General features: G+C 40.9%; 1 protein-coding gene across 5 annotated transcripts in view; it reads left to right on the top strand.

Moving 5' to 3' along the window:
* Window positions 1-2,627: 2,627 nt before the first annotated feature.
* Window positions 2,628-26,555, top strand: part of CREM (cAMP responsive element modulator) — a 35,840-nt gene continuing 11,912 nt past the window's right edge. For 2 of the 5 annotated variants that reach the window (XM_030971468.1, XM_030971467.1), the window contains exons 1-5: window positions 2,628-2,772; window positions 8,267-8,384; window positions 15,987-16,133; window positions 20,966-21,057; window positions 21,200-21,345. In XM_030971468.1, coding sequence (XP_030827328.1) covers window positions 8,271-8,384; window positions 15,987-16,133; window positions 20,966-21,057; window positions 21,200-21,345 — 499 coding nt within the window. In that variant the 5' untranslated portion in view covers window positions 2,628-2,772; window positions 8,267-8,270. The remainder of the gene's footprint in view (window positions 2,773-8,266; window positions 8,385-15,986; window positions 16,134-20,965; window positions 21,058-21,199; window positions 21,346-26,555) is intronic. The other 3 variants (XM_030971472.1, XM_030971470.1, XM_030971469.1) reach the window with 2 other exon arrangements.

Raw genomic sequence — 26,555 nt, 5'->3', positions numbered from 1 at the left:
GTTGTCTGAAAATTACACAGATAGCACTCCTACTGATGTAATGTGCATTGGTGAAATATTTAAGTTCTCTGCAAAGAGCACCATGTTTCTTTTTGGTGCCAAACAAGTTGCTCCAACTCCCTGTTCATCTATTACCCTCCCTGGTTAAGGTCCTACTTCTCTCCTTCTCTCTGTGTGATGGTGCAGTGGATCAGACTTAAGAATTGATCCAGGTTGAAAGAAATTTAATGGCTCTGCCCACAAAAGTTAAAAAAAATAACAACAAAAAACAATGGACATTCTGAGGTAGAGAGAAAAGATGACCCAGGCAGTCATGATGACAGCAGCAAAGAGCCTAGATTTCAAGTTTATGTTTTTCCATAAATGATGAAAATCATAACAAATTCTGACTTGTGTGGCCTTCTTATGGATTGCTTTTGGTCTCAGCATTCGAAATTAAATCAGGCATTGATCCCAATTTAAAGAGAACTGTTTTTAGTCAAAGTGAGCACTTTTGTGGCACGGGTTGGTCTGGCCTCAGGTAACAAACACGGTACCCCAGCCCTACTGCAGTAAGAACACAACACAAGGCCCTTATCATTCCCTTCTTCTTCCAGCCTCCCAGCTTCAGAGAGCTGCATCAAGAGCCAAATCTGGTTAGTCATCTTTGTATCACCAAGGTCTAAGGCCCTCTGGCAGTTCACTTACGCCTCTGATATACTTCATTATGAGAGAAGCGGTATAAATAGTAATAAATTCTTAGTTAAACATTTCAAAGCATTTATGGTTTACTTGAAAACAAATAAAAAATAACTGTTTGTCCAAATCCAGGCCCTAAGAGTTCATGGAAATTCTCAGTTTGTTTACAGGTAACTCACTCCAGTGGTTTCCATTATTTAACACTCTCATTTGAAATTTCTTCCTGTTTGTACTAACACTTCTACCTTCAAAAATATTTTTGAGGCGCTGCTAATATCCTAAGGGCCATTTCTGGCTTTTTGAGTATACAAGGCAAAACTGGAATTTCTTCCAAAGGTTTCAGCAGAGTAATTCTCAGTACTTTAACACTTGCCTGTTCATTTGATTATCCTACTATTCTAACAAATATTTTTAATTGACAAGAGAAAACATGTCTTTTAATGAATGAGCATAACAATAGTGTACGTAATGGGTGAGATCTTAAAGCAGAATTAATTACGGGAAGAGAAACTCCTATTTAAAAACCCAGAACAGACATATAATATATATGCAACAAACAAAGGCAGGGAAACAGAACTCAAAACAGGAAGGGGGTGTTTGATATTTTAACAAAGGAAATGTAGAATGAAAACTGAAAACTTGCACAAGCAATAGTGATAATAGAAGATTCTGTGTTTTTTCCACTAGATTGCAATTTAGATAGCTGTGTTAAGTAAGTCCTGTGAAGCAAATTAAAGAACTAAATGCTTAAAGGCAAAACCTTTGCAAATAAATATGAGTCATCTCTTATAAAGTCAGAGATAAGAGTTATTTGTTTTTTTAAAAAACACAGGAAATCAATACGCAGGTTTTCTCCATGCCATGAATAAGACTGAGTGTTTGACCTGTGTGGACCTATCACCAATCCTGACACACACATCCTCCAATTCTTCAATCACAATGAGTTATGTGAAATTAACTTAGGTTTTTCATGTTTATTTAGCACACTGAGTAGATTCTCATAAGAAGGAAAAAAAAATCCTAAACCATAAAAATGGGTAAATACATTACGTAACTTCAGAATAAATGTGTAGTGGTATATACACATCCAATTTAAAATTTACTGCAGTATAATCCCTCGTAACACTACTTTGTAAAATACTGAGCAGCAATAAGTATAATTTATAATGCGATAAAACAATAATACGATGTTCAAACACCCATAGTAACAAAGTTTATGGCTTACGCGTTTATTGCATTTTAACATTATTAACCCTGAGCCGACGGGCCCTGCGCTTACGGCAAAGAACGTGCTCACACCTAGAGCACAAACCCAGCATGACTCAGGGTATCTGCACGTAATCCCGTGCAAGCGAGCGGGGAAACAAGCACGTCCCTCCCGCTCGTTGCCTCTTGGCAATTTCTGATTTACTTAGCCAAATAAATGTAAAATACTATGTCATACCATGAGTGACTGATTTAAGGAACGTGCTTTTACTAAGCAGAATTACAAAAAACAACCTGCGGGCAGCACCTCGGCAGGGCGGCCTCTGGGCAGGTTTCCGCGTCCCTCAGGGCTCCGGCACCGCCCAGGGGACAACCGGGGGTTGTGCCGCGTCCCTTCCCTAGGTCAGTGCGGCGACAGCCGGGGCTGAACCCTACGGGGGAGCCCAGCCAACGGCCCTTATCGGCGGAGCCCGGCCGGCGCGCCGAGCGGCCGGCACCGCCCCGCTATCGCACGCCCGGAGCACGGCAGGCCCGCGGCCGCCCCGGCTGTTACCGGCCGCCCCCGCCCCCCGGCAGCGCGGGGCCGCCCCGCCCGCACCGCACCGCGGCGCGTCCCGCCCCGGCCAATGGGCGGCGCCGGCGGGGGCCCCGCGGCGGCGGTTGGTCAGCGCCGCGGCCGTTGCGCCCCGCGGCCGCCCGGCACCGCCGCCCGCGCGCGGCTCCGCCTCCCGCCGCGGCCGCTGGCGCTGGGAGGCCCCACAGACGCCATTTCCTCGGCGCCCCCGCGGCGGCGCGGCTGCATCAGCACTGACGTGAGGACGACGTGCGGCTCCGCCCGGCCCGGTCCCCCCACCCCCTGTGACGGGGGCAGCACGTACAGGGCGGCGGGTGAGTGCGGGAGGGGCGGGGACACGTGTGCGCGCAGCCCGACCCCCCGCGGGCCGGGAGCGGGGCAGCGCGGAGGGCAGCGGCCGGCGCGGCGGGCAGGGCAGGCACGGGCGGCACGGGCAGGGCAGGCGGGGGGCGCTGTGCCGCGCTTGGCTCAGCCCCGCCGCGGGAGCGCGCGGGAGGCGGCGGGGGCGCGTCCCCGTCGGCAGCCGGGAGCGCGCTGCGCTCAGGGACGGCCGCGCGGAGCCCGCACGGCGCTGTAGGGCGGCTCCGAGGCGGCTGCGCATCCCGGGAATTCCGGAGGGGCTGCGCGGAGCGCCGGCTCCGCTGCCCCCGGGAGCCACGGCGCTCGCCGAGCTCTGGCAGGCGGTGGCTCCAGCGCTTGCTCGGGACGCCGGCTCGGCTCTCCCGGCGATGCGGCTCGGAGCGGCGGCAGCGCCTGCCCGCTGCGGGCAGAGCGCCCCGGACGGCCCGTGCTGGGGTCTCCGCGGGGCTGCCCCGGCCGAGGGGAGCGGGGGTGCCCGGTGGCGTTTGCCCCTCAGTCCGTTACTCCCGGTTATAACCTTGCCCACAGAGCTTTCGGAGCTGGGTCAGAGCAAGTGGTGATGGATCACAGTGGGCTTCGCGAGTCCGAAGTCTTGCTTGAAAGTTTTGTCCGCATCCCCCACTGGTGTGATAGCATCATTTCTGGTGCTGAGTGCAGCCGCGTGTAGGTGATTCCACGGGGACTGATGCTTGGCTGATCCTCTGGCCTGCCCGGGGCTGGTCGGGCCCCTCTGGAGGGGGCCGTGTGTCCGCTGACAGCCGGCTCTGCGCTGCACTGTCAGCATGGCTCAGACTAATGGCACGTTGGGGTTTTAAGAGTTTGGGGTTTAGGGTTTAGCTGAGGTGTTCGGGGAAGAAAATAGGGAAATAAGAGTGTAGGAGACGCAAGAACCTCAGTGATGAAGCTTCTGGTGATAGTGAAAACTGAAAGTTTGCACTTCAAAATTGGGTCTGTTTACTGTTGCACATTTTACTTGACTGACTTCTATGGTCATCTTATCAGCTGGTGTCCTTCACGCCACCAGGGTGGTAAAACAGTTATTACAGAGCTGATACAAAACCCAGTGTCTGAAACAAGTGTATTCTGTCTGAGCGTTTCCACACTCACTGTGGGGTCGTCAATAAATGCGAAACGGGTGTTTGTGAATTCACATTCTTGCTTTCTAGTAACTCCACTGTGAATAAAGGCTTCAAAGAGATTTGGAGCAAGGGCTGAAACATATTTTTTAGCCCCTTCTGATTGATTTCCTTTGTATCAAACCACATTTGTAAGCAGTCCCTGATGTATAAAGGATGGTTGAAATAAAAAAGTTGTTTTTAAAAATGCCTCTGGGTATTTATTTAGACAGTCACGCACTTCTAGTTACACAAAATACTGTAGGAATCTGCTTTTGCAGTATAATTTCACCAATAGACATTAAATATTATGTTGATATGCAGACAAACGGCAGTACTGGGAGGAGTTAAAGGATTTCTTGTGTTCTTTATTGCAAAAGAACGTGTCTTGCTAGGGACACTATCCTTCATCTCTTACCTATGGGCAAAAATACAAAGAATTCACACCTTTAGCTGTAAATTGCTTGGAATTTTCTAGGAAAAATTTTCTGTTTTCCTCTAGCTGATTCCATCTGTCAGATTTCTCCTGTCAGGGGTGGTTCATCTGGTCACAGTTGAAGAAGCTTTTGATGTGCACTGTATGCATCATCTTAATCAGTATTTATCTGATTAGTAATCAGTATTCTTAATCAGTATTTATCAGTGCTACTGACCACTTACCTGCTGTCCATTAGTCTCAGTGACTACAGTAAACATGTACTTACATATATTGAAATGTTGCAAGTTTTGTAAGAGTTGAACTTCCTGCCAGATCCAGAAGATCTCTTTGCAATGTTGTAGGAAGAAGCAGGTATCTTTACTTCATTATGGAAAACCATTTTTGTCCCGTTTTTATGTGTGTGCAGAGGTGTAACTTGTTTATTAATTTAAAAATCCAGACTAGTATTTAAAATTATTGTTCAGTCTTTGTAAGTAACTAAGATTAAAAATATAAGAAAAAGGTGTATTAATAATGAGTATAAGACTAAAACTTATATATAATTAGTCATACAATGAAGAAAAACATAATGTAATTTTAAACAGGGCCCAAGACCACTTACATTGAACTATTTGCTTACTTCTTTAAAAACAGAAGGAAGGTCATGTAAACTTTTAAGTGTGATATGTACTCCTACTGATAGACTTTTATAAAGGATTTTAAGGGCTTGGCAGAAAATTCTGTTTTTCTTTCTTGGAAACTTAATAACAATGAATATGTTGAAATTTGCTTGCAATGCAGACTGATTGAGTGTGATATGTGTGGAAACTGTTTTCTGAATTGGATTAGTAACAGTTTCATGCCACAGTCTGTATTGCTGATGTTTTAGAAAAAGCATAGTTATAATATTGCTCAGTATTTTTTCTTTGTATGTGTTAAAAAGTTTGATGTATTCATGTTGACGCGATATGTAGTACAGGAAATAAAAACCCCGTACAATTCAGGTTATAAAAGTGCTCTGAAGACAGTGACAACCTGCTCTGAAATTCAGGAGTTCCTTGGCGTGCTTGGCCTTGAGCTGTGTACAAGCCCACGTGAAGTGGCAGAGCTCAGTGTGACTGTGCCACCGCTGACCCTGTGGGCTCAAATGACTGCAGCTGACCTGCTCCTGCCAGCTCAGTGACCCCATGGTTGTGTCTATCACTCCTAATCTTGTAACATGTCTGAATTGTTGTGATACTAATGTGCTAGTTTGTCTTAAGTCATCGTTCTCACTGAAGTTTTGTGCCGAGATAGCTCAGGTATCTTTTAAAATTACTCATATACTTCATTATTTTTGTTTTGTTTTGTTTTTTTTTTTTTTTTTTTTAGGCTGTGACTCGATATTTATATTTGGATGTTGTTTTAAGTCAAGTCACTATTTGGTCACAGAGGTTGTCAAAAAGAAGCAGGTTTGAGCTTATCTAGGAGAAGTATTTTACTGTGTTTCAGAGTAGTGATTGCATTTTATGGCCATCAAATTCTCAGACTTTACTCCACCCTACTAAATATTTGAATTAAGCAATCATTTGTATTGAGAGTCAGAATATACACAATTATAGGTGGAAAATCAATGTAAATTCTGGAGTTTTCCAAGTATATCATAAATCTTAATATGTTTGTCACTCCACTGACATGTATCATTCTTGCTGTTGTTTTTCTAATTAAAGATAAATAATCAAAAAATACACCCCTTTCTCTGAACTGCTTTTTGCAAAATACGAGGAATAACTTTGTTAGATTTCCTGCTGCACTGATGCTCTTTTTGTAGCTTTTTGGTAACATAGTGCAGCACTGCAAATGAAAGGTCTTGGGGAGAAAAATCCTGATAAAGTAGTAGAAGTAAATACATTTTTATACTGTTCTGCAATCAGTGAGAAATTAAGCTATAAACCAGGAACTAAATTTTTTCCAAGATGAAAAATTACACTTTCTGGGTAAAATATCTATGAAATGCATTCAGTGGGAATAAAAGTACTCGGGTTTTTTGTTGTTTGTTTTTGGTTTTTTGTGGTTTTTTTCAACAATAGGTTTTCTGTGACAGATGGCTCTGGATACGAAAATACTTCAGGGCCTTCATAAAGTGAATTAATTCTGACTATATTCCCATCTTTAGGAAGAGATTACAATGAATATGTTGCCAGTACCTAGGCATTATTTATTCTTCCTTGGTGTGTGAGCTATTCTGAAGCTTATTCTTACATGAACCACATAAACCTTTCATATTTGAGACTTTATGGGTGGCCCCACTTTACAAAGGAAGAACATTTTTGCCCTGCTTTATTTTTGTTATTATATTGCACATGTATAAAACCAGAATATTATAATTGGGTAACATCTTATAGAAAATTATGGTGAAAAGTTTGGTGAAAACATTTCCCACAGAGCTGTTAGACTTTGGTAAATTTCAGTAGATATTTAATTAGATTGTATATAAACAAAAAGGTAACTAGTGGTAACTAGCAAGAGAAAAATGTAGAAAGATTTTAGTTGTAAAATAGCTCCCTATGATTCTAATCTGAATTGATAGTGGCATAGGATATGTAACTTCTCTGAGCAGAAATACTCATGTTAACCCATAAAATGTTAAATTGTTTTGCAGTTTCACTACCATTAGCTATAGTACTGTTAAATCTGGTCAGTAGAGTACCATTTGAGGCATATGAGCTAGAAATATGCTTCTCTGCATCATTTGCCTGGGTATCTTTTCATGTTTTCATGCCTTTATTTTGGGCAAAATTTTGATTTTTAAAAAACTAATAAAAATTATTCTCTCCAAAGACTGTGGAATGTTCTATAAAATAGTGCCACAAAAGCAGTTTGGTTTACATTTAATTTGATTTAATGTAACAGAGACTAAATTCCAGAGCCTCAGAGTCAGGTGGGTAGCAGTCCGTTCCTGTCTCTTGCATCTCTCAGTCTAAGATCTGAGAAGAAACCAAAGTAACTATCAGAAATAATTGAACTTTGGCCTCAGGCTTGCCATCCCCTAGTTACAGAAACTGAACCTGGGGAACCAAGATTTGCTGCCTCTTAAATCTCTCAACTAATATCATGTCTTCCTTTTGAGGCTGTCAGTGTTGTGTAAGTAGGGTGTAGGTGGGAGCGTGCCTGCAGGGCGCCCTGCCTGCCTCTGCCTGACCCTATCCTGTCTCTGTTCTGTTTGTAAACTGACCTGTTGCCATGGCAATGTTTGACATCACCTGTTCAATGTTGCACCTTAAGTGCAGGGTTTGGTAGGAGAGAAAGGGAGCCGAAGAGATCCAAGCTCTTGTTTTAAAATTCACACCTTCCGTTATAACTAAGTGTGCCAAGAAATATCGAAAAGGAGCTGTCAGGTAATTGCATTTTTATATAGCAGATATGTAGCAGATTTGGAAGTTTTCTCTACGAAGTTTAAACTCTTAGTTTAAATTGAGGGTCAGCAAGTTCTTAGTTTTCAATAAAATCTATCCTACTTTTAAACCTGTAAAGTGAGAAGAAGTGTTGTGGCTCCTGAGCCATGAGTAGTTTACAGACAATTCTGAGTGTAGATGCCAGCAGGGAATAGGTTCAAGAGGGCTGTAGCAGCCCATGAGGCTGAAGGGACCCTCTGTGGGCAGCACTGCATGGGACCCTGGCACTCTACTTGTCCCTCCCTGAGGACCATCTCCAGAACTGCCTTTCCCTGCAGCTTTCCGAAATACTTGTTTAAGAGCTCCTGGCTATATGAGTGAATGTTTTAATACAGGGGAATGAAGAAAGGACTTCATTTTGACAGAAACATATTTATTTTCTGTCTGCTCCAAATATAAAATAGTTTGGAATTATTCTCCCTAGCGGCCTGATATACCTCCCTGTACTGAGTTATTTAAATATGTATGTACTTACTTTTAGACTGATGACCATGGAAATGGTTGAACAGGATGACAATGCAGTGGATTCTCTGACAGAGAGAAGTGCTGGTCACCTTCAGAATCAGCCAGGCCAGAATCAGATTTCCTCAGGATCTGAGGTAAGTTGAAATGTAGAAAGATGAGAAGAATCAATTAAGTGATATTCAGAGCTGCTACGATTTTTAAACAATCAATTTTTATGGTACTCTCATGTTTTATGTGTCTTAGTATTAAATAGGAAAAATATAGCAAAGGTATACTGGAAAATATGCCTTTAGTAGTTAACAAAGGACTAATACAATATCAGGTCTGTTAAAAGGTAGAATTTTTAGGAGCCCTTTCAGACAAGAGTGATCAGTAGACAAAGAGGTTTTTTTCTTTCACTTTCACAAGGTGATTGTCATAGAGATGGGATACAGTCTTAAGGAATTGAGGTGGCTACAAGATCAAAACTGTTTGTATATCTTGAAGATGTGTTGTATAACAAAAATGGAAACATGAATAAAAATAGTCATGGTTCTCTCCTAGTTCCAGTTTTTGTACAGAATATATTTAATCTAATTGCAAGTACATTTTTAATGTGTGCTTGTTTTGTTTCATCCCTGTGTATCCAATGACAGTGTCTCGACTTCTAAAACCATACATTACATGTTTTCTATGGATTATTGTTTGGTTGTTAATGGATAGAAGATTATATAGTAACAATTCTCAAACATTAAAAATATGTACTGTAATATTCAACACTTGAAAGAAATAGTGTTCCTGACAGTACTAAGATTTATAGCTTCAGAAAAGTGTATGGACCACTTAAAAGGATTTTCAAAAGCCCTTGGTTAAATAAAAGAACTGATTTTAACAAATGTCTTACCAAATTTTTTCATCATTGGAAGTTTGAAGTTATTTGCTAAGATTTGATGCCATGTATTTGTTATGTTAGATACTTGATTTACATTATAGATACATTTTAAAAACTGAAAGCAGCTGATTTTTTTGTCAGATCTTCAGGCACAAAGTAGACCGCAAAATATTTATCAACCTTTTTTTGTTGGTTTTGGCAGCATTGGGAATATTGCTTGTTCAGTTTTTTCTTTTTTTATTTTAAGAATTTTATTTGGTTTGCTCTGTTGATGTCATCCCCTCATTTCTTCTTTAGCAGTTCTGTTCAAATTTTCATAGGATGGTTGATATGTAAAATTTATTGGCTTGTGCAATAGTCTCTGGAGAAGACAGCTGTGAATTCTGTCACTTGCGATTGTTAGTGTTGATCCAAAGGTGTCCCTAATGCTGTAGGAGAGTTTTTGCACTCCTATATTGTGCAATGTATAACACTTTTTATGTTTGTCTGCATTTAATGCTTGAGTGCTGTGTGTGGAGGTTGAGCTGTATGGGGTATGTGTCTCATACCTTCCAGTTAAAATTAGTAACTCTGAAATATTGATGAATCTCCTTCAATTAACACTGAATGAAAACTTGTACCTCAGTTTGAAGGTAACAGTCTACCTCAGTTTGGGTGTAACAGTCTGGAGTGGAGTCCCTGGATTTGGTCAGATGGCTCGGAGAGCTGTCCTGGAGCTGGCGGAGCTGCTTCGCGCAGGTGGCTGGAGCTGCTGTCCCTCTGCTGGGCTCCAGACAAGCAGGGTTGGTGCTGCTGTCCCTCCCAGGCGCCAAGCAGGGTTGGTGCTGCTGTCCCTCAGGCTCCCAGACACCGGGATGGGGCTGCTGTCCCCTCCTGAGCCCCAGACAAGCGGGGTTGGTGCTGCTGTCCCTCTCAGGCTCCCAGACAATCTCCTAGGCCAGAAAGTGGGGTGGTGCTGCTGTCCCTCTCCTGAGCTCCCAGACAAGCGGGGTTGGTGCTGCTGTCCCTCTCAGGCTCCCAGACAAGTGGGGTTGGTGCTGCTGTCCCTCTCAGGCTCCCAGACAAGCGGGGTTGGTGCTGCTGTCCCTCTCCTGAGCTGCCAGACAAGCTGGGTTGGTGCTGCTGTCCCTCTCCTGAGCTGCCAGACAAGCGGGGTTGGTGCTGCTGTCCCTCTCAGGCTCCCAGACAAGTGGGGTTGGTGCTGCTGTCCCTCTCAGGCTCCCAGACAAGTGGGGTTGGTGCTGCTGTCCCTCTCAGGCTCCCTCTCCGGAGGGCTCCGGGCCTGTGCTCATCTCCTCAGCCGCTGGCTCCTGGGGCCTGCAGCCCTCATACGCTTTCAGTGCCTACAGGCTGCTGTGCCCCGGCATTTGTTGTGGTGGAGCTGCCCAGACAGAGCACTTACTGCTGCCAGGCCTTTTGAGACGCTGCTTTGGCTTAAGATGAGTAGGATTTTCTTAGCCTGTGTTCTTACCTGGCTGGCTTGGAAGGTGAGGCACTTTGTCATGGAGAGCTGGGCCTCGGTGTTGAGGGGTAAAAGCCCACTGGAGGCCCCTGTATGGGACATGTGACTGGTTTTGTGGTGGTCCAGATGGGAAGTTTGTGTGTTTCTGAGGAATTCATGGCTGTGCCTGTGTATTTTGACTATTACAGAGGAGCACAGACCTCTTCTCCCTCTTTGGCCTGTGTAGGAGTGCAGTTAAGAGATGTCAGCTGCTGCAGATGACTGAAGCATCTTCTGCCAACTTCCAGTCGTCCCTCCTACTAATTTTGTTGCAAATATGCAGCAATAGTAGAAAAGAATGACTTGATTCTTACTGAGAGCAAAAATGCCTGGTCACTGAAACTGAGGGCTCCTTTTCAGATATCTCCAAGGCAGTGGGGAGATGGCAGCTTTGTTTGTGTTTTTTACTAACAAAATATTTGTTCAACCTTGCTTTTGGTTAGTCAGAAGTAAAACATTCTAGTACACTGTCTTTTAATTTGTGGTTTTCTGTATATTATCAGAGAATTAATTGTAGAAGGGTCAAGCTTGGGAGAAACCTTTTAAGATTATCTAGTCTGACCTGCCTGTGCAAGCAGTGTCGGCCAGAACTGTGTCTGCCTGGGATGTAAACGTCTCCAAGGATGGGAGTCTCTAGAACCTCTCTGGGCATCTGTCTCAGCAAGTGACTGCCCTTCCAGTAAAACAGGTGGAGTTTTTATGTTCAGATGGAATGTAATGGTTTTTAATGTGCTTGATATTTAATTGAATTATGGCTTTGGCCAGGGAGTGACTAGTAAAATGCTGAGGGATAAAACTACATAGGAGGTGGACACCCTTTTTTTCTTCTTCTTGGGGGGCGGCTGACTTATTTTCTCCTCCTCTATAGGCTTTTTAAAGAAATACCTGCCATTTAGTTTTAAAAGGATAGACCAGGTACTTCAGAAGATGATAATCTTTAGAGGCCAGAGGTTGTTTTGTGCTGAAGCATTTTTAATGTCTCCCCTGTTGGGAGAGAGAGGAAACATTAAGAATGTGTGGCTGGAGCACAGTGGTGTGATGGGATGACCTCCAATGCTACGAAGGACCTATTATACATTATTTGTAGAGGAAAAAATAGTGTTTGCATTTTTTTTAGCTTGTGTCATAGATACTGCTGTATTCTCCTGCAATTTTTTGCTGCTGAAAGTAAAGTTACTTTTTCTACTAAAGCAAAAAATGAGTAAATTTGAAACTAGGAAAGATGAGATGCACTTTTGGTCCATTAAATGGTTGTTTTTAAAATAAAATGTTGTACTGTTGAATCAGTTTATAGCTGCATTTCTTGCATCTGTCACTTTTAGCCAGTTGATTAATTGACATGGTAATATTTTTCTGATCCAGCTACCAGAATAAATAGGTAAGAAAGTAAAATTATTAGTGGCTGTCTTTAGAAGCTGTTGAAGATGTGCCGACCACCTGTACAAAGCTTGATGTCTTTGAGGGAAGAGCAGAGGTGTGAGATGGAAAATATTTCAACCTGTTTTGAGATGAGCTCCATGGGTGTCTCATCTGCACAGATCATCTGTTGCTATATATAGATCTGTACTTACAAGAAAGTAGACTTGTATTGGAATATTCTGATAGTGTTGATGGTAGTCAAACTTACATCTTGGAAGATTTAAATCTGCAAAGGTATTAAAAGAGAAATTAGATGTTCCTTTTGCAGGATTTCTAGAAGCCATTCTGTGTTGCTGTGTGCTCAGCTACACTAAATGTAACTGTAACAATGTAAGATAAATGTACTTTAGCCCTTCTCAGGTTTGATAAAAACACTTTCAGTTGTGTTTTCTTTTTTCTTTAATCCTACATCTTGATGGGTTCCTCTTTGATTCACTTTTTGTTAAACTTGTCATGTTGTCTATCAGTAGGGCTGTCTGCTGACCTTGTCTGAGATACCATCTGTTGACCTCTTGGCGCTGGCCCTGAATTAGACATATGTCAGGATTTACAATGTGAGAACTGCTGTCAGTGAGCATAGGGAGAGTTTCAGGGAGGTTTTCAGAGCCTGGAGTGAGTAGCTATTGCAAGCTGGGACCGTTCAAGTTTAGCACTTTGGGGGGTTGTCCTTGTGGGCTCTTGATATCAAACAGTGTTAAGTCTTACTCCCTAGAGATAGAGACCTATGGGAGTTTGCTAGGCTTTTGTAAGTAAGGCTCTAAACCAGCCTACCAAATGCAAATGCTGGCCATTTAGCAAAGTTGATGTTAGAGGATTATAAACATGCAGCTATTTCACCATTTTGTGCTTCCTTGAAGCATATGGTGACCAAATGTCTGGAGTCAGCCTAACCTTATTTTCCTTAAAAGTAGATGCTGCTATTTTGGCAGTAGTTTTGGAATTGATCAAAACATCTGTCTCCAGCTTTTCCTCATAGACGTTACTTGGTGCCCAAATGTGGCAGGTCCTTTGTTCTTTTGTTAAATCCAGTGTGGATTTGCCTTAGCTTTTCCTTTTCCAGAATTGCTTTTCACTTTACTTCTACAGTCCTTGTAGTACTTGGAGTCTGCAGCAGGGGCAGAAATCAGATGGGCCTGTGTCCTGAGTTCTACATTTGGCAGTGCTGAAGATATGAGGGGTTGAATGTGAAGGTAACCTCTCTAGTACTTAGCAGGGAAAGGATATCTGACATTCACAGGATATCCAGGGTAACTGTTCAGATGGACCATGTATCTTGAAGTGAGATGAATGATGGGCAGCCTCTTTCTCTGCAGGAGTGTGTGCCTCAGTAGGAAGGTAGTACCTGGTCATTCTTGCTGGCTACTTTCTCTCCCCACGCAGAAGAGGGAGCACTTACATTTCCAAATACCTGAAATATGGGACCATATTGCTATTATGGGTTGCATGGTTGATGTTTATTGAAGCTATTGGACGTGAGTATTTCATGCCTGGGAGCACAGAACCCATAGAATGTGTTAAGCTTCCCCTCAGCCTCTGTGTCCCTGACTTGCCTTTGTGGATTGTTTTCAGTTGCTGTGCCAGACAGTCCTTGAAGTAATGATGTTAAAGGTAGCATTGCTCATCACTGATGTCAGAAAGAAATTTCTTTGCCAAGTCTGTTTCAGTCATGATTTACGCATGATAGCATGAAAATGTTCTAGTATGTCAGTTGACACAGGAATATTCAGCTAGAAAACTGTAAAGGGAAATCTGAATCAAAATTCTAATAATAATTTCCAATATCTATAAAAGAGATGCAGAATATGAACCTTGAAAATTTTATTATATTACCATCTCCTCTTCCCTTAGCACTTAAACCCCTTCATTTAATCTCTTATCTGAATTAATGGAAACAAAACAATTTCTCCTTTAAACTTTAGTCCAAAAGTGTATTAGCTGAATGAAGTTGTCTTTTTTTTTTTTTTCTGTGGGGTTATACTGAATAAGGAGCTTTAAAATGAATGTAGTTTCTTAATCTCAAGTACTGGATTATTTCCTGATTATGTGTGATGGACCCATTGTATACCAAAAAGAAACTTGTAAACTGTTCACCTTTTGCTGTTTTATGGCTGTACTCAGAAAGTTCTTTCTGACCCCCTGAGTATTGTATCAAATGGCAATCCTCACAAAGAGAACAGTAAATGGAAAGGTTTGGTGAAATTGTTTTGAAAAGTTAGCATGCTTTGTAAACATTCAGACTGCTCTGTGATTGCTGCTTGAAACTTAGGTTTAGGATATAAGCTTTGCTACAAAATAGATCATACTTTTCAGATCTTTCAGACTTTCTGCAGCTTAATCTCAAATACCTATTTCTGATAAATTTCTCATAGTATTAGTATTTGTGGAATAGGTTGGGAATACGGTTTGTACGTCCTGTTTTGCTGTTACTATTTCATGCCATTTAAGGAATGATTTAAGGAACCCATTTCAGGGTTAAAAATGCCCTCAATTATTCTGTTTTCTGAAAAGTGGTTCCTGTCCTACAACATTGAACAATTTCATAGTGCATGTTGACAAGATCCTGTCTTTGTTTCCTGGAAACATTATTTCTTCAAGATGATTTGAACCCACATCAGGACTTTTTGATAGCAGTGCATCTTAATAGTAGTTAAAATTTTTTACTTCCTTCAAGAAGGTGATTATTTCGTAGACAAGCAGTATCTTAGGGATCAGGAATGAAAACTGCTTTTATATTTGGATTAAAAAAACACCTCAGTAAATATGTAAAACTTACAAAAGTTTCTTTAACTGTTTTTTTTAAATATTCAGCATTCTTCATGTTTTTCTTCTTACTCTCATCTCATTTTATGTTTACTGCTCATACCAGATACCTTTGGAGCTGCGAACAAAGCTAGGAAGGGAATAATAACAGAATTTTGTATTTGAGTCTGATTTTATTGTTGAATGTGCAGAATATAGAAATAAGACTTTTCAGTGCAGTTTAATTGAAAAACACAACATTTCTTTTTATTATATAGTTCGTTTGCCATTGTTTTCCTTTTCCGAGTTTAGAGATGTTTCCTCACATAAATTGAGATCAATCATAGTATTTTCCCTTTGCATCACTGCTTGTTTCTTTAATAGATTTAACAGTAACAGCAGAAATACTGAAATATTTCTTAGCCCATAGGTGTTAAGCTGTTTCTCAACCCATTAGTCCTCAGCACTGAGGGTTGAGAGTCACAGGCTGGAGAAAGCTGTTTTATGGCTATGCTAGGCCTAGAGAAGATTCAGCTGTTCTTTATTTTTGTTGTTGTTTGAAGCACTGATACACTCCAGCTCTCTTTTTCTTGAAACATAAAATTATATATATAACAGGAATCTGTTAAACTAAATGAGTTTACAAATCCTTGTATGACTTTATTTAACAGGGTGGTTTTTCACTATTTGAAGAATTCTCATGTCTCTTGAGACATCCATGCAAAAAATATAACTTCTTACCTAATAAGCAAAGCAAAACTAAAGCAGTTCTAAATTTTTTTCTTCCTAAGAACATTCTGCCCTTTATGTTGTTGCAATGACATTCCACTCCAGCGAATATACGTGGGTTTTATTACCTTTGTGGAGTTTCTTCCTAACCTTCATGTTGGCAACAGCAGATCTGGTGTGCGATGGCTGAGGGTTGGGTTTTTTTGATTGAAAGGAAAATACAAAGTCTCTGGAGAAAAAACCCAAATAATTGCAGTTTGTTAGAATACAGTTTTAAGCTTTCCAGACCATTTGGAAAGATACATGCCTTTGGTACTTTTACTAGTAAAATAATTTATTTTTGTGTGTGATAATTATATACATCTGAGCTTTTTTAGATGTGGCAACAAAATCAGTCTGTTTTAGCTATCACTGCTAAAAGCATTTGCTGAAGTCTTAAGGCATCTTACTTAAACATGATGATTGTAATTTTTGCAGGTTTCTGTAGCTGCTTCCAGTGCTGGAAGAGGATCTCCAGCTGTAACTCTAGTGCAGTTGCCTTCTGGTCAAACTGTTCATGTCCAGGGTGTCATTCAAGCCACACAGCCCTCAGTCATTCAGTCACCACACATGCAAGCTGTTCAGGTTAGCTTTTTTATTGTTACATTTTCATGAATATTTGGTACTTCATAATTCTTTTCCCAGCCCATCTTCAGTTTCTCTTCATTCCAACCAGTGCTGCAAGATTTACTCAGATGGCGCAGGAAACAGCAGGGGGAAAGGTGGCAAACATCCAACCAGGAGCAGCTCTACAAGCATTGTGTAGCAATTCCTTAATGCTTCCTGTTTATCTTATAAGAAATTGTCTTGGAACTCGGGTCTGAACTTACGCAATAGCAATTTTGTGTCATAACACGGCCTTACTTCAGTGTATCCTGCAGTTTTTAATTTCTGTTAAATTCTATGAACATAGTGTTTCTAATGAGACTATGAACTCATAAATATTGAAGTATCTCCTATTTTATTATTGGAAAGGGTCTGGGCATAGTAGAAGTAAGCGTATTGTATCAAGTGGTTCCTTGTTTGGAGCCCCTGTCAGATCCTGTTAGAGCATCTCATATTGCTTTTTGTGGATGTGGATACCAAAAATACAGGCAGCCTCAAAACACACATTTATGTGGTGAATGTTTATGTGTTTAAAGTTACTGGAACTAGAAAACAGGGATTGGTGCAAAACATACAAGACTTTCCAGAGTTTTTAAAAAGTAGAAAAGGCAAGAGAGAATGAATTTGCAGTGTTTTGTAAATTTCTTGGCCTCCCATTGGTGGTTTTTTTTGTAGCTGGGAAGGCTTCTGCTCTAGTTTTATTAAAATCTGTTTGAGAAATGTCAGCTGAATTGCTTTTTGCAGATACAATTGCTATTTCTGGTAAGAAAGGTGACACACCTCTCCCTGTTAGGAGAAAAGTGTTTTGCCTGTGGTCATTGCAACATGTTAAGGAAAAGCCATGTGTTGTTGGTCTTGAGAAGCCATCTTTAATGTTAGAGGCTTCTTAATAAATTTCCAGTATAATAAACAAAAATATATGTATAAGTAGGATTTACATTTGAGAAAAATAATAAAACTGTGATCAGATAATTAATATTTTATTGTTGAGCACCTATTGTTATAGGTGTAGATGATGGGACCTCAAGGTTTTGAAAACCTAGATCACTATGGAAAGAGGTGTGGTAGGTGCCAATATTTGATCAAACTTGAAGTCAGAACAGAGTATTCAAGGTAAATACTTTTTTTTGTTGGAATTCTTTTCAACTGTAATTTTCCTGAGTAACCTTTATTCAGTAAGCACATCAGTAATTCCCAGTTTCTGTTCCTTTAGTCAGTGTAGTCAGGACGTACATGCAAAGATAGAGGACTTTGAAGCTCAGAAGGAGAAATTTCTCAGGAATCTCTTGCCACCTGCTGCTGTGTCATCTTAGGGGAGTGGAAGTCAACTATTCGTTGTATTGAGTGAACTCTGGCTGTCCACCCTTACCCAAAGGAGTAGAAACAGGAAAGTTTTGTCCCAATTAATACTGACTAGTTAGTTCCAGGATTTTGCTTTGGTTTCATCTGGATAAGAAAGACCTTGAAGGTGCTGTGGAAGAATCCATTACAGAGGGTGTTCAGCCCTTCTGTGATCCTTTTCAGTACACTACCCTGCCACCTGGAATTTCCTCCACATCATTTGGCTTTAACTTCTACCTTGTCTCTGCCAGACAGTGGGGAACTTGGGAAATTTTGTCAGTTTAAAAAAGGAAAAAAGAAGTATGCTGAAGGTTGGTGTTGAAGCTTGCATGACCTCTCCCTCAAACATCTGCCATTTTCAACTGGAAAGTGCTCAGAAGTTTTTCTCATAATGCTGTTGTTTTTTAGATGAAAAAATACGTTTATAGCATTCCTTATTGTTTTGTTAAATGTTTTATTTATAGGAAGATTTAAATTGTTGTTTGACTTATTGCTTGCTCCCCCCTGTAGTGTATCAGGTCTTGGAAAGACTTTACATGAGTTTGAAATTAAATTTGTTCAAATGCAGATGAAGCTGAAATAGGTAAAGTGGAAACCTGAATGATGTCCAGAAAAAAATTACAATGGTTTGTTTGTTAACAGTATGGACATGGTTGTTTGCCATTGGAGTGATCTGAAGTGTTCATTTTTCTCTTTGTCATGATGAAAATTAAAGCTTTTGAAATTTCTTGTAGAAAATGTCCTCTTCGACATTGTGGTGGTTTGACACTGGCCAAATTCCAGGCCCCCATTCAAGTTGTTCACTCACCCTCCCCTACTACAGCTGGGCGGAGGAGAGAAAATTTAACAAAGGGCTTTATGAATTGAGATAAGGACCAGGAGAGAACACTCCGATGGTAAAACAAGCTCAACTTAAAGATATAAAGTGAATTTATAACTAACAAAATCAGAGCAGGATAATGAGAAGTAAAATAAGCCCTTGAAGACACCTTTTTTCCTCCAGCCCCTCCCTCCTTCCCACTGACAGTGCAGGGAGACAGAGTGTGGGAGTTTCGGTCAGTTCGTCACCCAAGGTTTTCCTCTGCTGCACAGGGAGAGAAGTTGTTCCCCAGTGAGACTGTGGAGTACCTCCCACGGGCGACAGTTCTCCATTCATTTCTCCAGCATGGCTCCAATCTCTTGAGCAGCAGTCGTCCCAAAACTGCTGCAATGTGAGTCCCTCCCATGGGCAAACCATGCTCCCAGAACTGCTGTTTTGGGATAGCATGGGTCGCTCTTCCACGGGGTGCGGTCCTCCAGGGACAGGCTGTTCCAACTTGGGAGCAAGACCTGTTTCTCCATAGGTTTACTGCTGGACCACGACCTCCTCCAGGCATCCACCCACTCTGGCATGGGTGCCTCCCCCATGGGCTGCAGGGACATCTCTGCATCCCCCATGGATCCCCATGGGCTGTGGGGGCACAGCTGCTTCACCATGGTATCACCGTGGCGTGCAGAGGAATCCCGGCTCCAGCATCTAGACCACCTCCTCCTCTACTAACCTTGGTGTCTCCATGTTGTTTCCCTCACATGTTCTCACCTCCTCCTCTTTTCTGGCTAGAATTGAAACTGTGCCCCCAACCTATGTTTTGATTTCTTCCTAAATATGTTAATACAGAGGCATTACCGCCATCTCTAATTGGCCCAGGCTTGGCCGGTGGTACATGCATCTGCAGAGCCATCAGGGATTGGCTCTACTGGACATCATGGAAGCTTCTAGCAGCTTCTCACAGAAGCCACCTCTGCATCCCCTCTGCTACCAAAAACTATGCTCTGCAAAACCAATACACACATTAAAATGCTTAAATCATCTTGTAATTATCCTTACCTTCTTCCTAAAGTTTGACCGCTCCCAACTTCTTCAGCCATCTTCACAAACTAGGGGACCTGTTGGTAGCTGTTAGGGTAATGTGACAATTTAAAGACAATTGAGGTCTTGTTTTTGAGCTATTTGTCCCGAGACAAATAGATAATTTATTAACCCCCAGGCCCCAGCAGAATGAAAATTCTGTTTTGAGTTACAATGCCCAGGCTCTTTCTTGGCTGTGCAATACGATCTTACTTCTGAAGGATTATGCCAGATGCTTGAAGGTTGATCCATGAGGAGATTGCTGAAGGCACATTGGGAGGGAAATATCTTTCTGGATCTCTCTCTGCTGCTCAGCATTGGTCTCTCCTGCAAATGGAGGGATGCAGATTTCTTGAAGCACCTGGATCTCTGCAGTCAGCTCTGATGTCTGGTTTGGAGCTGTGTATCTGTACACATGCAGAAGTAACTCTGCCTTGGTGGCAGATGTAGAGTTGTCATGATGTTTGCTGCATATTACCCAGCCAAATGAGGCTGCATTAAACATTTTTACACAAAAGTGTAATGTAATAAAATTAACAAGTGAAGAGATAATTTTGTTCTGCAATAAGCCACAGTTCCTTCAAGGTTGAGTTCTAAAGGTTTGAGTTGAGCTGACCCAGACAAATAAATTTCCAGAACGTTCCAGGCAGTCATTTTCTATTGAGGTCAGGCTTGTTTCTAGTACCAAACACTGAGGACTGGCAGATGCATTAATTCCAGAGCTCTTCCTTGTATTCCCTGAGCTTCCACTGCAGCTGGTTCAAACACTTGAAGTCTTCTAGTCTCTTACATCATCATTTGTTCAGTGTTAGTTTAACAAAGTGCTTAATCTGAAACTGCAGTCTGGTCTGTCTTCATGTGAGAAGATTTTCACAGTTTTTCAATTTGGAAATCTCAGCACAGCAGTAGTTCTGAGTAGTTAACAGAATCCAAGAAAATAAAGCCTTTTCCTTGTTCAGTAATGACTTTCAGTTCTGTGTAGTAAGTTAGGTGCTGGTCAAGAGTGTGATTCAGCCCTAGGCCTTAAGAGTATATGAAAATACTAAAGGTCTGAGAAAATGAGATACTGTGGATTTCTCAGGCACTTCCAAAACTCATACAGCATTGCTAAACAATGCCTTTGCATTTATGAATGTGTTAGTGTATATTCAAATAAAGTTATTTTTTTAAATAGCTTTGATGTGGTATGAAGAAACTTTTATATTGTATACTATCATTTAACACACATTAGTGCAGCATTCTGTATTTTACATGTTTGACTTCACTTTAAGAGCTAATTAAATTGTATAATATTTTTATATTTTAAAAAATCTGTTTCCAGTACTTTTTCTAAGTGCCATTCACAGAAAATTAACCTGGATTTTATTGACTTTTTCAAATGGAAGATGTTATCTGAGTGGCTGTGTCTGGGTAACTTCAGAATTTGCAATTTGCATTGGAAAAAGTAGTCCAAAACCACATGATTAGTGATAAATAAGTCAACAAACTTCCCATATGTAAACATGGAAGGAATAAAAAAAAAATTTACTCTGCTGCTGTTTTTTTAATGAAGTTATGAATTTCAGGAACTTTGCTATTACAGGTAGCATCGATTGCAGATGAAGCTGCACAAGCAGAAGTGATAATTGATTCTCAAAAACGTAGGGAAATACTTTCAAGAAGGCCTTCATACCGGTAAGGACTTTTAATTTTGGTTTTGCTGGTTTTAAAGGCAGCTTATTTATTACAGCAAAACTGTCTGATAAAAGTCAGTTCTTTGATTTTCTTATGGGTATGGATCTTCAAGTACATAAAATTACTTACATTCTCTTTTTAGAAAAATTTTGAATGAGCTCTCCTCAGATGCACCTGCAGTAGCGAAGATTGAAGAAGAAGAGAAGTCAGAAGATGAAGGAACGCCTTCTGGTATTTCTGCAGTGGCCATGCCAACGAGCCTGTATCATACTAACACAGGGCAATACCGTATGTGTGCAATGTACTATGTGATGATGCAGAACATAGCTTTGTTTCTTGGAGTTACCTAATGCAGTAGGGGTGTTTGATTTTGATGAAGAAGAATAAGAGATTCTGTATTTTTACGTAATTATTACTAATTTTTTCTAACATGGGGATTATAGACTTTTAATCCTGTAGTATTTGTTGGCTGCTAAATTTAGTTGTTCTAGAGCTTCTATGAAGTTTCAAATTCTTGTGATTTGCTATGTATTAGTGCTATTTATTATATGAAATTGCAAGTACAGTTTTTTGAAATGTAAGGCTGGAGTATGAAATTACTTGTTAAGTTCCAATTTTCTTTCTTAAAAGAATTACGTCTTTTTGTCACCAGTTTTTAAATATCCACACTTTCACCACAGAACTAACCTAAATCATGGTTTCCAACATTTGATACATCATCCAAATGCAAATTAAAAGTTACGTTCACAGTTCTGTTCTATGGATTTGCTTTTGGATATTTTTATTCCTGTATTTATAGTGGAAGTGTTGCATAACTTGCACTCTTTGGCTTCTTTGGACATAATCAGTTATCAGTTTGGATAACTTTGTAATAACTCTTTTTAAAATCATGTATTTTATAAAGCTACACTCCTACAGTTTGTAGGGGATTTTCATGTCTTTTCATAAGTAGACTCACTAAAGTGCAGGTGTTTTTCCTTTGATATAATAACAGGAATATTGCAAAAGAAATGTTGTGGAGTTTTTTTCCTGAAATGAGAAAACAGAGGAAGTCTATTAAAACACTGCAGTGGCATATAAAAGAGGATTGAATGGCTCTTGTAGTTTTCTACTCACCCTTAGAATTCTTCAGTTATTTTTAATTTATGCAACTAAACTAATTATTAATGATGCAAAGACAGAATTTGAGTATACAATCTATCTTTTCAGCATAGAAAGTAATTTCGCTTCTGCCCCTAGGCTGCTTTTCTTACCCTTTCTGTAAGCTCTAGACATAAATAAATGTTTGCTGTGTGATGTCCAGCATCTGAAGTGTTTTTTTCTGTGGAAAAGAATACCATCATCCTAAATTACAACTATTCAGTACAGAATCCAACGTGTATTAATGTATTCTTGTATTCTAAGAAAAACTAAATATTTTTCTTCCATTTTTGAATTGTATTTTTGATTTTGCTTAGATTTGATTAATAATATATATATTTGCCATTTCGAGGCTTAAAAAAATGTGTTATAATGTCTGTGTATTACCTAGTGAGCCTGTAAACCTGTAGGATTTCTAAGAAATTTTAGAGCTTAGGTTTAATTGTGGCTTCCTCTGGGAAGCCAAAGTTGTACTTTGACCATAATGTCTTGCAGGAGGTGATTCTTAGGGGAATATATTTTCATTTGAACACACCTATAAACAATAGTGATAGGGAAATGTTTCACTGAATAACAAAATTCAAAGGTTTTGGTTTCTTGTTCAATCAGACATTTACTTCTGAAAATTAAGCAACAGAGAGCATCACTGACAATGTGAGAACAGAATCCACAAAAATTTAATTAAATCTCATGTGTCTTAATTTAAACTTGGCTATAAGCCAGGCTTGGAAGATTTCTGTTCTTTGCTGCTTTTTCTTTGAGTAAGTTCTAGTTGTAGCATAAAACATGTGCTATATAATTAAGGTTCTCATCATAATGGGGCATTGCTTCAAAATGCAATGTCAGCCTTCATGGACTCTCTTGATTTTGGCTCAAAAACTTTGTTTTGAGAGCTTTTTCTTTTTGGAAATAGTTTTTCTTGCTGAATTTATGAGTTCATTAATTAGATTTTTTTTTAAGTTCACTTTTGTAAGTTAAAATACCTTTTGCCTCAGCAAAGTCTGTGTATTTTAATTAGGCCAGGTGGTAGCAAAGATGGTAATTTCCTTGTAATAAAAGGGGTCTTAATTTGGAACTTACTGAAGAGAGCTTGACTGTTGACCCCTAGTCTTTATGTATATGAAGCACAGATCTGAAGCATCTCTGAGCCATCCTGTTGGTTCCCTGTAATCCTCAGGAAGTGCTGTTAGCTAAAACCAGGAATATTGGGTGGGAATGTAGCAAATCCAGTGTTGATTTTAGACTGGATATGGTGCAGTGGGTCAGTCCATGTACCTCCTTCATCTTTATGCCTCCTGTCAGTAGCTCTGTCCTTCTTCTGCCTGTTGTTCCTGTGCCTGAGGACTCCTCTGTCCCTGGCCAGCATGGGCTGCCCAGGTTCTGCTGTGCAGGCACCCTGTAGTTTGTGCATTAAGCTTGTGCAGTGACCATGAGCTGGCCTTGTCATGTCACTATCTGTACTGTGCCCTGGTTTAAAAGAGGTGTTTGGTTATTACATTTGCTGGTTCCTTTTTTTCTCTACTGTTCTCTCTATTCCTGCAAAGGAAGGGCAATTTTAAAAGATCATTTTGACTGTGTGTTTATGTCTGGATGTCTGGGATTACTCTTTTTGGAAGAACTTGATAAGTAAATAGCTCTGGAAAACAAATGTATTTTTGTCTATTAACAGCATTGATGGCTGTTCTCTACTTAATTTTCACCAGGCAAAATGGTATGTTGCCATGGTTTCCCAATACCTTTTTCCTTGGAGCTTCTTGGCTTTGGCTTATGGAAGCAGACAGTCTGACACGACGAGATAAAATGTAGTCTTTGCCAGCTACCTCCATCAAGCATACGTGTGCTCCTTCTGCCAGGCAAATGGGTAGTTTTGCACAAGGTGCTCTCTTGTGTAGGAGCCTTGTATTCTTATCTGACTACACACCTACTCTGTTGGCTGTAGTTCTGTCATGTTGGTTATTTAATACTGAAAAAAACTACTTCCCTCACCTGTGGTAGTGGTCTAATGTGTAAGAGCTGTTCATTTGGTTGGAGTGTGTGTATCTGTCTCCCCATCCCCCTGCCTCCTTGTGCATTTCATGATGATCTGCATGAAAAAATGCAGGGGGAATGAAAATTATTAAATCTCTAGCTATCTGTTTGGGTTACTTGCTGTCTTAGAATAGACTTTTAACAATTGAAGAATTAAGAGATCTTTTGGGAAAGACTAACTTTAGTTCCATTTCCAGTCTTTGAAGGGAAAAAGATCTGGTTTTGTTTTTCTGGATTAGCGCTGATGATCGTACTCAGAGAGTGGTATTAGTACTGTCCTCACTCGTAGTTGGAAAAGAAGATGCCAGTTGCATCCATCCACCTGCATGACATTCAGCTACAGGGACTGTTCAGGAAAGTCCTGCACTCATCATAAAAGGCTCCGTTTTCAGTAGAGCTCCAGCACAGCAAAGTGTGTGCAGTGGTTGAGATCAGGACAGTGAATGGGGGACAGGCAGTGTGTTGTTCTGGAAATATGGCAGGAATCAGTCCTGTAAGGGAGGCAGGTACTGGAGTTAATTCACGTTTGTGTATAAAGTACTGGGTTGGGATCTAAATGAGTAATTGCCGGACAGCTGTGACATAATTGTTTCCCCAGGTTCGCTGTGGAGCCAGAAGCTTTGTATCAATCTGTGCTGATGTTTTGCTGTTTAGGAAGCCAAACTGACTGGGTTTTATGTGGTAGGGTTCTGTGATGCTGTAGATGTACCACCATTCCTGGTGCTAACTCTGAGAGGCAGGATTTGGCTCTTAACTTGTCTGGGAGGTAGAGTTGACAATAATCTTGTTGCTCTTGTCCTGGACTTTGTGAAGAGTAGGGGATACAATGCTTTACTTTTGTTGCTTCTCTTTCTTTTGTCTTGCCCTAAAATGGGGCACTTTCTGCTTTGGAGGCCAGACTGAAACGTCTTGCACTCTATGCCCTGCCACACTCTTCCCCTTCTCCTCAATGCCTTCTGTAGCCTGTGTGCAGCATCCAACTAATTCCTGTGTTACGTACTCCTCATTCCAAGGGCAGGACTGGAGGTCCGTGCTGAACGCTGTTTCAGTATTGCAGATAAGGCTCTGAACTTAATTCATCATAGGAGGAATTCCATGTTTTCCCCAAAAGAAGCTAATTCAAGTGTTGGGATTTGGCAATCTCAGTCTCTTTCAAGTGTTTATATCTGAAGTTGAGCTTTTGAGATAAGCTACTGTTGCCAAAAGAGAACATTTGAAATCAGCAATCTCTAAAATTCACATAGGTATCTAACAAATCCTATATTGAGATAAGCAGAGCTGAACCTTCAAGAATGGCATCAAATACTGTAATCTGACGATGAATTCAGAGGAGTTGGCAAGCCTGAATATTTTTTTATGTCTGCCTTTTATAACATAGTTTAAGTATCTTTTGGGGCAGAAAGGATTTTTTACTCCTTGGGCATTGGGTTCTCAGCTGAAAGTTTCAGGATTTCTTTAATTAACACAGGAGATGTGGATTTGGCTGGTGAATCACTTGGTAGAGATAAGGAATTGGCTCAAAGAGTTCCAGTCAATAGCTTGATGTTCAGGTAGGGACCAGTGATGAATGGTGTCTTTCAGAGATCTGGGACCAGTATTATTTTGTATCTTTGGTTGGAGATGTGGAAGGTGGGGTTGAATGCACCTTCAGAAAGTTTGCAGGTGACACCAGGCTAAATGATGCAGTTGATACTCAAAGCTCAGTAGAGAGAAGGGATCCAAAGGACGGTGACAAAGTGGAGAGGTGGACCCTTGCAAACTTCATGATAAGGCCAATGCTAATCATCAATACACAGCATCCTGTGTATGGGTTGTGGCAATCCTAAATGTGAATATAGGCTGGGCAATGAGTGGATTGAGAGGACCTGGATGTGCTGGTGGCTGAAACACTGACTATGAGCTGGCAATGTGTGCTTGCAGCCTAGAAAGCCAGCCAGATCTTAGGCTGCGTCCAAAGCAGGGTGGGCAGCAGATAAAGGGATGTAATTCTGCCCCTCCACTCTGGTGAGACCCCACCTGAAGTGCTACATCCAGCTCTGAGTTTCCAGCATGAGACAGACATGGACTTGTTCATGCTTGAACAGATCCAGAGGAGGGCCATGGAGATTATCAGGGGCTGGAGGCCTTCCCTATAAAGACAGGTTGACAGGTCTGGTGTTGATTAGCCTGGAGAAAAGAAGGCTCTAGGGAGATCTTGCAGCAGCCTTCCAGTATTTAAAGGGAGCCTACAGAAAAATTAGGGAGGGACTCTGTATCGGGGGTGTGGAGTGATAGCATGAGGGGCAATGGCTTTAAACAGAGAGGATAGACTTAGTTTAGATCATAGAATG

Source organism: Camarhynchus parvulus, chromosome 2 (genome assembly GCF_901933205.1).
Source record: "Camarhynchus parvulus chromosome 2, STF_HiC, whole genome shotgun sequence".
In the NCBI taxonomy this organism is placed as follows: domain Eukaryota; kingdom Metazoa; phylum Chordata; class Aves; order Passeriformes; family Thraupidae; genus Camarhynchus; species Camarhynchus parvulus.
The sequence above is the reverse complement of the archived record's forward strand: the minus strand, read 5'-3'. Positions and strand labels throughout refer to the sequence as shown.